The sequence below is a fragment of the Talpa occidentalis genome, unplaced genomic scaffold, assembly GCF_014898055.3.
Source record: "Talpa occidentalis isolate TD23 unplaced genomic scaffold, MPIMG_talOcc4v2.1 talOcc4.10, whole genome shotgun sequence".
NCBI lineage: Eukaryota > Metazoa > Chordata > Mammalia > Eulipotyphla > Talpidae > Talpa > Talpa occidentalis.
Window position 1 is genome coordinate 71,494,248 of NW_023600993.1, and position 14,601 is coordinate 71,508,848.

Consider the following 14,601-nt stretch of genomic DNA (forward strand, 5'->3'; position numbering starts at 1 on the left):
CCGCCAAACTTTAAAATTTTATGCGCTTCTTTCATCTTCATTTTTAGAACAAAAAAGTTACAAAATGTTAGCCATTAAATAACAACTTTAAATCCAATTCCTTTATGCAAAAGTTACATATAAACTCTTGGTAGAACAGAGATTTTAGTGGTATGAAGGCTGCTTTCTTTCTTTTTAAAAAAAAAGATTTATTTTATTTATTTAGACATACAAGAGCTGGGATGTAGACCAGAGATGTGAGGGGTGAGAATATTCACCAGAAACAGAGTGGGGATCAGCACAGGCAGACTGTCTGAAATGCACTGCTGAGGGGAGCAGCAGGTGAGACAGGAGATGTCTGCTGCGCCATGTGGGTTAGCTCCCTGGCCGGGGATCGAACTCATGTTGCAGTGGCTGGCGATAGCTTGATAATGCTGAAACTTAAACTCTTGTGCCACCAGAGAGACCCTATGAAGGCTGCTTTCTATCAATTAATTGAGTGGCTTCCGGTGATAAAATACCTAGACTCACCAAGGTCACAAAACAGACATTGATTCAAGTAAGGACAATCAATGGATTCTAAAACCATTAGGTGAAAGGCTACTGGCAAATGACATTCACACTATGCTACAATCTCACTCTATAGATTTGTTCTTGATAATGCCAAAAGGGAAATGTGCCAATATAATAGAATGACATGGGTAGTCATCACCTTCACCTCACAATTTAAACTCAGCACCAGTAATACAGGATGACTGCCCAGCAGTGGATCCTGATGAAACAGCCCAAGTACAGATACTACTTAGGAAGTATGCTGGACAACCTTCAAACCTTAGTCCTTCTTTACAGGAAACACATGACAACAGAAACAAATGAAACATCATAATGAGGAAACAATCACATACCAATAATATAGAACACTATTTTAGAAGACACTAACCATTATATCTTCAACAAATCAATGTCATTTAAAAACAAAACCAGGCCTACCTGGTTGTACAAGGGGTTAAGTCTCAGCATTGTGAAGCTATCAGCAGCCACTGCAGAATGAATTTGATCCCTGGCAGGCCAGGGAGCTTCCCACATGGCGCAACAGCCCTCTTCTGTCTTACCTGCTGCTCCCCTCAGCAGTATATTTCAATACATCTGCCTGTTCTGCTCCTCACTCAATCTCTGGTGAATCCTCTCACCACCTGCACCTCTGGCCTACACCCCAATTCTTGTGTGCATAAATTAATAAAATAAATCTTGGGGGAAAAAAGTATTCAAATGTGTAGACTATAAGAATTATAGATTTTCTCCCAGTTTGTTTCTCCATTTACTGAATGTACATATGGAAGGTACATAACAGGTCTTTGTAGGAAGGCCTTTCTGCTGAACTGAATGCCTAGAACTCACTAGCAGAGAGACCCAAACAAGGACAGTGGGTGCAGGGGGACCTGGGCTCTAGCTCCTCCATCCTCCACATCAGTTCTGACCCTGAGGAAGATATTTATCCTCTCTGACCCTTTAGAAAGATGGACAGACAGACAGAAGTGACACCATTCCTCAGGGATGTGTTCATCAGTAAGAGTTACAGACTTTCTCCCCTCACCAGAAACATCCTAATGGATGACAATACAAAGGTTCCTGTCCAACTCTAAAACTTCTAATGTGTTCAATCCCGGGATGCAGGTGTTGACAGTGATGAAGGAGTTTCCTTACATTTTCTGACACGCAAGGTCCTTTAACATTCAGAGATACACAAGGTCCAATGGCTCCTGCAATCTTCAGTTCCCTAGAGGTCTAGAACAGAATTATATGAGCATATAAAATTAAAAATTAAAAATTTCATGCTCTCATGAAAGCCACAAGTAAAGCTAAAGAAAAAAATATGAGTTACCAGTGCACTCAAGAGAAAATCCCATGTGAAATATAGCATGCAAATGTTCTTACAAGCTTTTTCCAGAACCACTGTGAATGAGTAACCTTTAATAAAATGCTTTAGAAAAAGCATTATCTTTGTTCCAAAGATGGAGCATTTTCAACTTTCTCAACCTTGAAATTATTGCACACATAGAAAATAACAATTCAACCAACAATATTATACTTTCTTTCCATCCCATGTACATAATCATAATTATTTACAATTTCTAATCAGTGAACACAGTATTCTTTAAAAATTTCTAATCTGTGAACATACTGTTGCTTTAAAAATGCTTAATTCATAAATTCCAACATAGACTCCAACAAGGGTAACAAATTTAAGATTTTTAAATCTGCATTCAGTTTAGCAAAGTCCATTTATCTTCACCTTAAAAAAAAACAAAACCCACAATTTTCGGAATGTTGTTTATAAAGTTTTAACTGATATGATTTAAGGATTATCTCCCATTCACAAAGTAGTAATTCCAATCACCTCTTCTAACAACTCCTTTAACGTTTTCACCGTTCCTTAAAGACTAGTGTATAGGGCTGTCGGTCCCTACATGGTAACACAAAACCCACACTCACAATGCTGCACTCCTTTAGAATACTCTGGCTAGTCTACAGACAGGCACTAAGTACAGACCAAAGTTCTGGGCATGCTGTGACAGATGCCAACAGCTGGCTACACCAACATTGTATGGCTGCCTCTGTGCTCAGACCACCACCCCTTCTAACTCCTCTGTCTCAAGGGGACTGTCGGGAGAGCAGACAACTCTGTTCAGAAAATTAATAAATATGCAGCTCCTCCTTGAGAAGCAAAGGGATAGAATGAATATGCTTTGTGAGGAACTTTCAAATCTATCTTTAGATGCATGTCTCTAGTAGGCTAAGGCTTCCACAAATCTATTTAATAAGAATACCACTCCTCCATTACAGTATTAGAAATCTACTGTACCTTTACTTCCAAGGTAGCACCAAAAGCCATTCGGAAATCTCCATTAAAATCTTTACTAAAAATTCTTTGGAATGTCTGCTTGAAGAGAGAAGTGTTGAAAGAATCTCCCATCACCATGTGACCTCTAAGAAAGGGGGAAAAAAAGTGAAAATTTAGAATGACTGAAAGCCATTCAGCTACTCCCTTGCTATTTACAAACAATAAAGAAGGAAAAAGAAACTATATCCATAAAGGTGTTAATGACCAATTTAAATGGAAGACAGTAAGTTCCATTTACACTACAAAAGATATTATTTTTAAAACATTTAAAATAGTTCTATATCTTAATCAGTACAGTTGATAATATAGAGATGCTAAGATCTCACAGAACTATACATACATACATTATACCCTCCCTCCCCAAAATAAGTGCATGGTGAAAGCCAAGGCATGTATGAGACAGTTAATTGTATTGTGCAATGTCAGTTTCCCCACTTTAATATTATATGCTATTTATGTTAAGCTGCTACTGCTGGGAATTGCTAGATGAAGCATTTGTCAGACTTCTTTCTATTATTTTTGCAATTTGCTATGATTTGTAATTATTTCAAAGCAAAAACTTAAAAGGAAAAAAAACCTTAAAAAACAAACAAACAAAAAGCTCTTCAATCAATAAACCCACAGATTTAATGGGTTATCTACTTAGAAAACATCTCCAATTTCTCTCACACTTCTTTGGCATGGGAAAATACCCAAGCCTGTGGGAGATCCTTTTCACTACCTTAAAACACTGAATCCTTGGCTTTACATGAATTATTTTTTCTTGCTTGTGAATATCTATATTCATCCCTTTGGGAAGTTAGTTAAAATGGTGTTCAAAATGTCAACATTTTATGTATTTGGGGCAGATTAGCAGAGCTTGATGCAAGTTATGTGCCCACTCATCATCGGTTATAAAACAGGATCTTAGAATTAGGAAGAGCACTAGATCATCTGGTCTAGCTATCTGTGTCTGATTTCTCCAGTGACAGACAAGCTAACTTGGTCCCAAAGATCCACCATCCCCTCTTCCTTAGTGATGGGATGTCTCCAGCCATACTACTCTGAACACATCTGGTCTTATCTTAGTGATGGGACCCATGGTTTCCCAGAATAAAGACTCCCATCGTGCCTTGCATGTGGTCATGTGACTCAGCAGTGCCTTTTGGAAGTGGCCTTTGTGACTTGTTGCAGACATTCTTATAGGAAGGGGATGTCCTTCCTCCTTCCTGATGCTCTAACATGTCTCATATGCAGGAACTACCCTGAAGTATAGCTAGCACGTTAGGGTAGTGGAGCAGCACAGGAGAAGCCTCAACCTCTGATGACAGTGAAATGAAGACACCAGACCTGACTCTCCAACTCAATGAGAGAAACAAACCTGTTACAGGTTTTCTGTCACACTCACACCTACCTAATCCTGACACACACCTGCCTCTGCAGCATACCCACCTGCCTCTGCAGTATTCAGTCTAGGCAAGGTTGGAGAACCACCACACTGAGCTTACTCCATCCAGAGTGGCCCATCCCATGCTCATGCTATTTAGAAAGATCTTCTAGGCCTCCCTGGTGGCCTAGGGGTTAAGCCTCAGTGCTATTACCCCTAAGGCCTGAGATCAATCACTGGCCAGGGAGCTAACCAATATGGCGTAGCAGACCTCTCCTATCTCTCTTGCTGCTCCCCTCAGCAGTGTATTTCAGTAAATTCAACTGTTCAGCTCCTACTCTTCTTAGTGAATCCTCTCATCCCCTGCACCTCTGGACTACACCCCAGTTCTTCTATACAAAAATAAACATTTAGAAAGATCTTCCTTCCCAGCAGTTTCTGGTTCTAGTTCTAGCTTTTGGTCACACAGAGAACAAATCTGATTCCTTTTCCTCAGGTCAGACCTTTAATTGTTGAATATAGTTCTCACACCCTGATCTGTCTTCAGCATAGTCTTTTCCAGATCCTTCAACCATTCTCCCTGTCACATGATTTCAATTACTCTTTTTTTTTTAGAAAGACTTATTTATTTACACAAGAACCAAGGTACAGGCCATATGTGCGGGTGGGTGAGAGCATTCACCAGACAGAGTGGGGAACAGAGCAGGCAGACTGACGAAATACACTGCTGAGGGGAGCAGCAGGTGAGAGGAGAGGTCTGCTGTGCCACATGGGTATCTCCGTGGCCAGCCGGGATCGAACCCGTGATGCAGAGGCTGTGGACAGCTTCACAGAGCTGCACTCAACCCGCTGCGCTACCAGGGAGGCCCGGTTTCAATTACTCTTTACCACTATTACTGTTTCTCTATGAACATCTCCAGTGTACCTCTACCTTCCTTTAAACTGGTGGGGCTTCCCTGGTGGCACAAGGGATTAAGCACTGCACCATGAAGCAATCCGCAGCCTCTGCGGAATGAGTTCAATCCCCAGCCTGCCAGGGAGTAATCCACATGGCGAGGCAGACTTCTCCTGTCTCACCCACTGCTCCCCTCAGCAGTGTATTTGTCAATCTGCCTGTTCTGTTCCCCACTCTGTCTCTGGTGAATCCTCCCAACCCTGCCCCACATCTCTGGCCTGTACCCCAGCTCTTATATGCATAAACAAATCAATCTTTTAAAATAAATAAATAAACAAACAAACAAACTGGAAATGCTCAGAGAGAAAGATGATACAATCTGGACCTGGTATGACTAGTGTCAAGGAAACCAAGACTGTGATCTCTGAAGATAACTGACATCTATAACCCAACCGAGGATCACCTTGTCTTTGTGGTAAACTGTTGGCTCACCTTGAGCAACCAATTAATATCTTTAAATCTTTATTTTTAAATTTCACAGCTAAGACATTTTCCTGATACTGTAACTGTGTAACAGGTGATATGACCCAAATAATAAATCACTCAGGAGTCAAAGACCTCATTAAGAATCTGATCGAATGACCAGATCATCACTAAAAATCTGATGATGCCCTTCCACAGAAAAATATATAAACAAGCTACAATCTCGGGGATGTTCACATACACACTGAAGCTTTTCTATGGATACTCCAAGTCAAGAACTACTAGAGGACACGGGGTGGTATTCATCTTATTAAATGTGGCTAACTGATAAGACTATGTCAGTGTTGTTTGGGATGATCACCTAACAACTGCTGCTCTCCAGGACAGCTTCAGGGACTCAGGTCCTATCTTCTACCCTCCCCTCCTTTGTGCAGTAAGGACTAGCAGTATCACCTGGAAGCTCATCAGAAAGGCAAAATCCTCAACCCACTCCAAGCTGTATGTCTGTGTTTCTCAAACTGTTCTGTCCAGGCAGATCATTTAGGGTGCAGGTTCAAATGCAGGTTGATTAGGTAGGCCTGGGGTAAGGTTTAACATGCTACATTTCTAACAAGTGAGGCTGACACTGCCTGGGCTCACTCTGGGCACTAAGTGTCCCCATCAGTGGTTTTCAAACTCTGTTCCACATTAAAACTACTTGGGGATATATATCTGAAAAGTTGTGAACCTGTACCTCTGAATCATATAGTGCTGTAAACAAACGCTACCTCAACAACAACAACAAAAAAAATCTAACAGAACTCTACTTGAGGAAGTTTAAAAATGTAGATGTCTGTGCAACACCCTATGCTAATTAAATCAGAGTCTCTGGGTTGGACAAGACCCTAGCAAGAGTTGTTTTTAAGTTCCCAGGGTGATTCAGAGCAGTGCTGCCCATCAGCAGTTTTCACCCTTTCATGTACACCAAATTACCCTGGGAACTTGTTAAAATTGATTGCTGGGGGGCCTCCCTGGTGGTGCAAGGGGTTAAGTCTCAGCACTATCAAGCTATCAGCAGCCACTGCGGCACAAGTTCCATTCCCAATCAGGGAGCTAACCCACATGGCACAGCAGACCTCTTGTCTCACCTGCTGCTCCCCTCAGCAGTGTATTTCAGTAGATCTGCCTGTTTTGCTCCCCACTCTGTCTCTGGTGAGTCCTCTCTCTTCCCTCCACCTCCTGGAACCTCTGGCCTACACTCCAGTTCTTGGATGCATTAAATAAATCTTTTAAAAAAATTGACTGCTGGGCTACACCCCCAAAGTTTCTGAGGGAGAACTGTGGTGAGGCCCAAAGATGTGTATCGAATCAGTGCCTATGAGCCCTGGAGGTTCTGACCAGGCACCAATGCACTAGGAGAACCATGGCTCTTCCCTGTGACCTGAGCACAGGATAAGGACTTAGACTCACAGTTAGTTTGCTCCGCAAGGCACCCTCCAGGCTGAAAATGTGCTCATGTTAGTCAGGAAGTAAGATCACTAAGGTAAATGAAGATCTCCTAACCGGGCTACTCTAATTGTGTTAGGGGACCCTATTTTCCCCCCATATACAGGGAAGTGCCTTGCTGAAGGCAACATACTCCATGACGATTTGTTCTCTGCCCTAGTCTCTGTAACAACTCTAAGGAAGAAATTAAATCACTCTGACGTGACTGATCCAAGTGAGCCCTTGGGATTTGCTGCTAATCACTACTTTTTCTTCCAAGACGTCACACACTCTCCCCAGGCCAGAACTATCTTAAAGTTTATCAAAGCAGGCCTTGCCCATTCTGATGGTTCTATCACATTCATTTCTCTTTCCTTAGAATGAACTCTCACTTTTCTCGGATGTTAGCCGTCAACATACCCAGTCAGATTTGTACAACACTTCATCTCCAAAAGTCCAGTTTGATCCAAGGCACAAGCATAAATATCAATGCAGTGACCATTAGTAGCAGCTCGATTAGCAAGCATCTCATAGTGCTGTAAAGAGAGAGAAACTACTTCATAAAACAATAACATTATTCACTAGGTATGCCTTACACAACAAAGGCATACAATCAAATATAGGAATATGGAGAGCCTTTTCTTTAAAACATACAAATGGAATTTAGTTTTCCATCTCAAAACAAATTCGGACGATTTTAAGGCCACCTACTCTAACCAAGGTCTTGGGGCCAGGGCAACAACTTAACGGCAGCCAAGATCTGCAAGGTTGTGTCAGCATGAGCATCTTGCTGACCATAAACAATGGTCTCAGCAAAGTAGCTGTCACTCCAGAGTGGCCAAAGTCTAGCCCTGGGTTACCACAACTACAGCTGGCATGCAGGAGTACCTACCTTGGTTGCTTTTTTCATGAAACGTGCATTGTCTTTCTCAATATCATGCCAGGAACGAATAGGAACCTTTAATTCATCTCCAACCACCATGCCAGGCCCTTGGGTAGGGGGACCCCCAGTAAACAACATAATCCTGGCTCCTGTATTTGGAAAGGTACCCTAAAATAGCAAAAGGCAGCATTTTAGAAGCAAACAACATCACTCCAAGCATGTTTCCATTGCCATTTGCCTAAAGCCATACTCCAAATGCGAGTTCTCTTTTGCTCGTCTGAATATTGATGGGAATGTGGAATAATGAAACTGACAATGCAGAGAAGCATCCTTATTTCCTATGGCCTGAACATTATGTACACTTCTTTTAATTTACTTAATTTATTAATTTAATTTCCTCTGCCCGAAAGGAGTTGTATATCTCATAAGAACTTTTTCTACTACCCTAATGGACTTGTGTTTCTCATGAAAACTTTTGGCTTATTTTGAAATAGCAAGGGGTTCCTTCAATGTGGATCGTAACAATAAATGACTAAGGCACTTTCAGGTATATTAATGGAGTCAGTTGACTTAGGTCGCAAATACTTTTCAAACAAGCCATCACACACAACTTCTGAAAGCAAGCTTGCATGGTTTGAGAGGTCACAGTATATTCTAAGTTACCTCCAACAAGCCAACAGCAATGGACAAAGCAACACCAGTGGATCGCAATGGTCTCTTCCCCTGAGTTACAGGCCATGGGTCCCTCTGCAGCTCCCCAAGAAGGTCAGTGAGGTTCATGTCTATCTTGTGAACAGGCTGCAGAAATCTGCATGATTTTAAAGAGACTCATTAATCCCGGCTTACTAAAGTACTCTGGTTTTCAGCCCAAGATGAAATATAGTTATTGTTCTTCAAAATAATTATTCAGAATACACTTGCAAATTTTCCAAGTTGTTTCTAACAACTCAAAGAAGTTTTATTCAAGAATATAATTTAAAAGCCTAGTATATAGCTATGTTTATATATTGCATGGGAAGAAAAGTGAATTTAAAGAGACCAGTTCAGTTACGCAATAAAGAAACACTAAACACATGCCTAACATAAATTCAGTCCATAAAAGGTTCATTTAGGGGGGCCTCCCTTGATGGCGCAGCAGTTGAACGCTGGGCTGCAAGGCTGCCTGGAGCCTCTGCAGCGCAGGTTCGTTCCCTGGCCGCCAGCGAGGGTCCCACAAAAAAAAAAAAAAAAAAAAAAAAGGTTCATTTAGGAGAACAACCCTCATCATTCTAAAGATTCAGTTTGTGTGTCTCTTAAGCCTTGGAAATAATAAAGAGAGGCACACTGGTGTCATTCCAGTGAGTGAGAGTGAGAGATTGCCCCAGCATTTTATAAAGCATTTTATGATGTTTGTTATTAATCCTGCCCAGGGCAGCCAAACACACTCACTGGGCTGAGTGAAGTTAAGTGCTGGTCTCAGGTTGGTTTGTCATAGCCCAAAAAAATTCACTTCCATTTCCTAGCTTAACTTATGAAATAAAAAGGACTATGAGTGTTTACAAGGAGGGAATTGGCTGTATACAGTGCTCTTTAAACCTTTGTGATGATATAACATTAACAGGAAAAACATTCTGAGCAAAATTGCCAAATATAAGTGTGTGTTTATATAATCTGCTATAAATTCTAAATATATACTGATTTGGTTACATATATTATCAAACATTAAATACTAGTTAGGCTTAATCATCTATTTTTTTTAAATCTAAAAATGAGGAAATAGAAGTCTTTAACATTTTCTCTGCTGACTCCAGTGGACTGCCCTGCATGCCCACTACTATCTATGCAGCAATCTTTTGGTGGCTCACCTGCTTGAAGCAAAAGGGTGCTCCTGTGGTTGAGTGGGCCTGGCTTGCTGCATGGGCATGGCAGTTTTGGTCAGGCCCAGCATATCCTAAAAACAAAACAAAACAAAACAAGACACATTCCTCTAATAGTAAAAATGAATGACTAATTTTTTTAAGAAATTTTCTAGTCCTGGTTGGGTACAAACCTGTATTTGTTTTGCAGTTAAATCCTTGGTCCCTCGGAAGACATAACTTTTGGAGATTCCTTCACAGCTGAGTTCATGAACTTGCACCATCCTCCCAAATGTGATCAAACCCACCAGAGCATTTGGAGGAAGGAGACTAAGGGACATTTGGAGGGATTCTTTGAGTGCTTGGAGGTCATCTTCTTCCAGGCATATGTCGATCACATAAAGGAAGATCAGAGGGAACTGAGCACCTCGCTTTGTGCAAAGAAAAATGGCATAGTGATCAATATACAAAGAGCATTAACAAGTTATTTTTAAAGCTAAGCAGATATGTAAATAACAAGTCTTCATTAATACTTAATGCCAGGGAATAAGGCCATATAGGCAAACCTCTATTTACTTTTCATTAAATGACAGGTCCATTACAACAAACTAAATGTAAGAATTATTTGTCCAGGGAAATGCAAATCAAAACTACAATGAGACCATCTTATACCAGTGAGAATGGCACATATTAAAAAAACTAGCAACAACAAAATGTTGGCGAGGATGTAGAGAAAAAGGAATTCTCCTGCACTGCTGGTGGGAGTGCAAACTGGTCCAACCACTATGGAAAGCTGTGTGGAGGTTCCTCAATCTGGTAAAAATGGAGCTTCCTTATGCTCCAGCAATTCCACTCCTAGGTATTTACCCAAAGGACACAAAAACATTAATTCAAAAGGGCACATGCACCCCTATGTTTATTGCAGCACAACTTACAACAGGTAAGCTATGGAAACAACCCAAATGCCCAAAAATAGATGACTGGATCAAGAAGATGTGATACATATACACAACGGAATATTACTCAGCAATTAAAAAAGATAAACTCATGCCATTTGCAGCAACATGGAAGGAACTGGAAGGGATCATACTCAGCAAAATAAGCCAGAAAAAAAAAAAGAAAAATACTGGATGGTCTCACTCATAGCAGTAATTTAGAAAATCTAAATAAGGGATCAGGAAAAGACTAATTATAATAAAGTAAAAATCAAAAAACCAACAAGCAACTATAAACCAGAGACACACTACACGGGGGTAGAAGGGAGTAGGATCAAAACAAGGGAGGTGGGAATTTTACGGGGACTGTAACCAAGATGAAAATACATATATCGTACAAAAATGAAAAATGATGTAAAAAATATATTAAATAAATAAATAGAATTATTTGTCTCCAAAAACTTATTCTACATTGTTTGAATTCCTTCCGTAAGTCAGATATTGTTCCAGGTCCTGAGATATATCAGCAAACCTAAAGAACAAAGATCCCTGCTTGCTTCAAGAGTTAGCTTTCTAGAAAATAGAAGGTAAGGAAGTCTGCAAATGGCAGGAAGATAGGGGCAGTCTCATTAAGAAAGTAACATCTGAGCAAAAACCTGGAGTAAAAGGAAGAGGTTAACACAGACACAGGGGAGAGAGTTTCAGTCCGAGAAAAGCTGGAACAAAGGCCCACAGGCAGGAGTGTTTCCACTTGAGGAAAGTCAAGGAGACCCACTTGGCTGAATAAGGATATTAATAAAGGCTGAGTCAAAGTGGTAATATAGAGCAAGTTCAAGGAGCTCTGCAGTCATTTCCACCATTGGAAGTTTCCGAACAAAGAAGTAACATGACATGTTTTAAAAAAGTTATATTCGGGGGCCTCCCAGGTGGTGCAAGGAGTTAAGTCTCAGCACTATCAAGCTATGAGCAGCCACTGAAGTATGAGTTGGATCCCTGGCCTGTCAGGGAGTTAACCCACATGGTGCAGCAGACCTCGCCTGTCTAGTCCATTGCTCCCCTCAACAGTGTATTTCATTCAATCCAGCTGTTCTGCTCCCTACTGTCTCTAGTAAAACCTTTCACTGCCCCCCAAACCTCTGGCCTACATTCCAGCTCTTGCATGCATAAATAACTGCCCCAGTAAATTCAAGTGAAAAGAAAGGTTGACAAGCCCAATGGGGAGAAAGACGTGGTTGTTTTCTAGATAAAATGTGAATACAGACAAAATGGGATTTCCTAGTGGATTAGACGTGAAATACAGACACAAATCAAAGGTGAACCTAAGGTTTTGAAGTTGAACACCTAGGAGATAGGAGTACCTCAAATAAGGCAGGGAAGGCTGTGGAAGACAGATTTGGAAATGAATTAGTGCTATCTTTTTTATAGCCTTCTCTCAGGCTCTGAAAAAACTGCCATAAGTAAATATTATCATAAAATAATACCTAGGATTCTGCTGCGGTCACATCTTTAAATTGCCCAGACAAATTAGAGACACAGAAAACAAAGTATTTTAAGAAAACTCAAAACTTAACAGTGCTTATAAAATGTATAACAAGTCCTCCCTGGTGGCGCAAGGGGTTAAGACACAGCTGTGAAGCTAACTGCAGCCACTGCAGCACAAGTTCGATCCCCAGCCAGGGAGACACCCACATGGCGCAGCAGACCTCTCCTGCTTCCCTTGCTGCTCCCCTCAACAGTATATTTCAGTCAGTCTGCCTATTCTGTTCCCCACTCTGTCTCTGGTAGATCCCTCACCCCCCGCATCTCTGGCCTGAACCTCAGTTCTTTTATGCATAAATAAATAAATCTTCAAAAAAAAATGTATAACAAGTTACCTGTATCATGTACTCAATTGTAGAAAACTGGGGCATCAATTCAGCAGGCTGATTCACCTCTGATATGCCTGCATAAGCTGGAGGAAACTGAAGAGAACACAAAGAACAATGCTATTAAATACAAAAAGCAGAATTTAAAATTTTTAACCTTGCCTTATATTTACAACATGTTACAACCTTTTTAAATGCAATTTTGAGTTGCACTGTAGTTTTGAAATGATTAAAAAACACAATATTTAAAACCCTTTCCTGAAGTTGTCCTGGAAAGCAAAAGCTTTTACCTATTTAATAAATCCTCTACGAAGACAATTAAGGTTTTTATTTGGCTTTATTATTTTAGTTGCTGATATATGATCATTGTAGAAAAATTGGAAAATATAAGAAAACAGGAAGAAAAAAATCCTTGCAGTCGTCTCACCTAAAGGTAGTTATTGTCAACATCTTGGCATGTTTCCTCCCAGATTTCTTCCACTTAAGCGGAGCTAAGATATGTACAATTTTGCAACCTGCTTTTTGTACTTAACAATGGCATATACATTTTAATTCTCAGCAAACACTTCAAATTCAGAGCTCATTGACTGATTTGTTTCTCCAATTTTTTTATTGTGGTAAAATACATATAAACTTTACCATCTAAATCTTCTTTTTTCAGTGTACAGTTCAGTGGTTTTAAATGCACCAAAATGTTTTGCAACTATCTAACAATGCATCTACACAATTCTTTCATTCTTGCAAAACTAAAACATGAACCTATTAAATAACTCCGCATTATCTCCCAGCTCCTGGAAACCACATTCCAATTTCTGACTATGAATCTGACTACCCAAGTACCTCTGAAAATGGAAGCATACTGAATTTGTCTTTGTGACTAGCTTATTTTGGTCACTTGCACATTTTAACTTGTGAAACATGCTGCTATGAACACAAGACATCTTTCAAGATCTTGCTTTCAATATTATTTATAAAGTGGTAGGAGAGTTATATCAGACCCACCATTATGTTCCATAAGTTAGCAAGATAAACCTGAGTAAGACTCATTTTAAAGTAACACATATAGAAACAGTTAATTTATTCCTGATTTTATCACTATCTATTGATTATACAAAATGATGCAGCTCAGAATAATATACTACAAGGTTGCATAGCCAGGAAATAGTTGAGCTGGGATTGAACACAGGCAGCTTGTCTTTCAGTTTCACACTAAGGTTAACTTGTTCAAGCTAGCAATATTATGATGAACTATTCAGTACATTCTGGTATGCACCAAAATAGCATCACTTATTAGTGTGAATGAATTTTTTGAGCATATACCCAGAAGTGGGATTGCTAGGTCACTTGGTAAACATCACTAATGACTGATGTTGAGCATTTTCCATGTGCTTACTGGCCACATGAAAATCTTTGGAGAAATATCTATTCAAATCCTTTCCCCATTTTTGAATTGGGTTGTGCTTTTTGTTGTTGTTGTTGAGTATTAGAAGTACTCTATATATTCTGAATATTTATCACTTATTAAGTATATGATTTGCAAGTATCTTTGTCCATTCTATGGGCTGTCTTTTTAATCCATCAACAAAAGTCTTTTGATGTGTTAGAATTTTCATGACAAATTATATTAAACACAGTCATCAATTCTAAATGCAACAGGGCACAGAAATGTGGGTTTTTTTTTTGTTTTTTTTTTTTTTTAAGATTTATTTATTTATACAAGCACTGGGTACAGTCAGAAGCGTGGGAAGGTGAGAGAATTCACCAGAGCCAGAGCGGGGAGCAGAGCAGGCAGAAGGACCGAAGCACACTGCTGAGGGGAGCAGCGGGCGGCAGGAGAGGTCTGCGCGCCATGTGGGACCCTCCTCCGGTGGCTGGGGAGCAGCCAGGGATCGAACCCGTGCTGCAGAGGCTGCGGACAGCTTTATAACCCAGCGCTCAACCGCTGCCCCACCGGGGAGGCCCGGTACAGAAATGTTTTTAAGATTGGTACATAT

The 14,601-nt window shown here is 40.3% G+C and overlaps 1 protein-coding gene across 1 annotated transcript in view; it reads right to left on the bottom strand.

Annotated features, from left to right (window-relative positions):
* SEC23B (SEC23 homolog B, COPII coat complex component) overlaps nt 1–14,601 on the bottom strand; it is a 39,226-nt gene that overhangs the window by 16,239 nt on the left and 8,386 nt on the right. Inside the window, exons 5-12 of the mRNA XM_037494113.2 lie at nt 12,617–12,703; nt 10,002–10,238; nt 9,817–9,902; nt 8,636–8,780; nt 7,982–8,140; nt 7,510–7,625; nt 2,843–2,966; nt 1,684–1,764 (exon numbers count right to left, since the gene is read on the bottom strand). Coding sequence (XP_037350010.1) covers nt 1,684–1,764; nt 2,843–2,966; nt 7,510–7,625; nt 7,982–8,140; nt 8,636–8,780; nt 9,817–9,902; nt 10,002–10,238; nt 12,617–12,703 — 1,035 coding nt within the window. The remainder of the gene's footprint in view (nt 1–1,683; nt 1,765–2,842; nt 2,967–7,509; nt 7,626–7,981; nt 8,141–8,635; nt 8,781–9,816; nt 9,903–10,001; nt 10,239–12,616; nt 12,704–14,601) is intronic.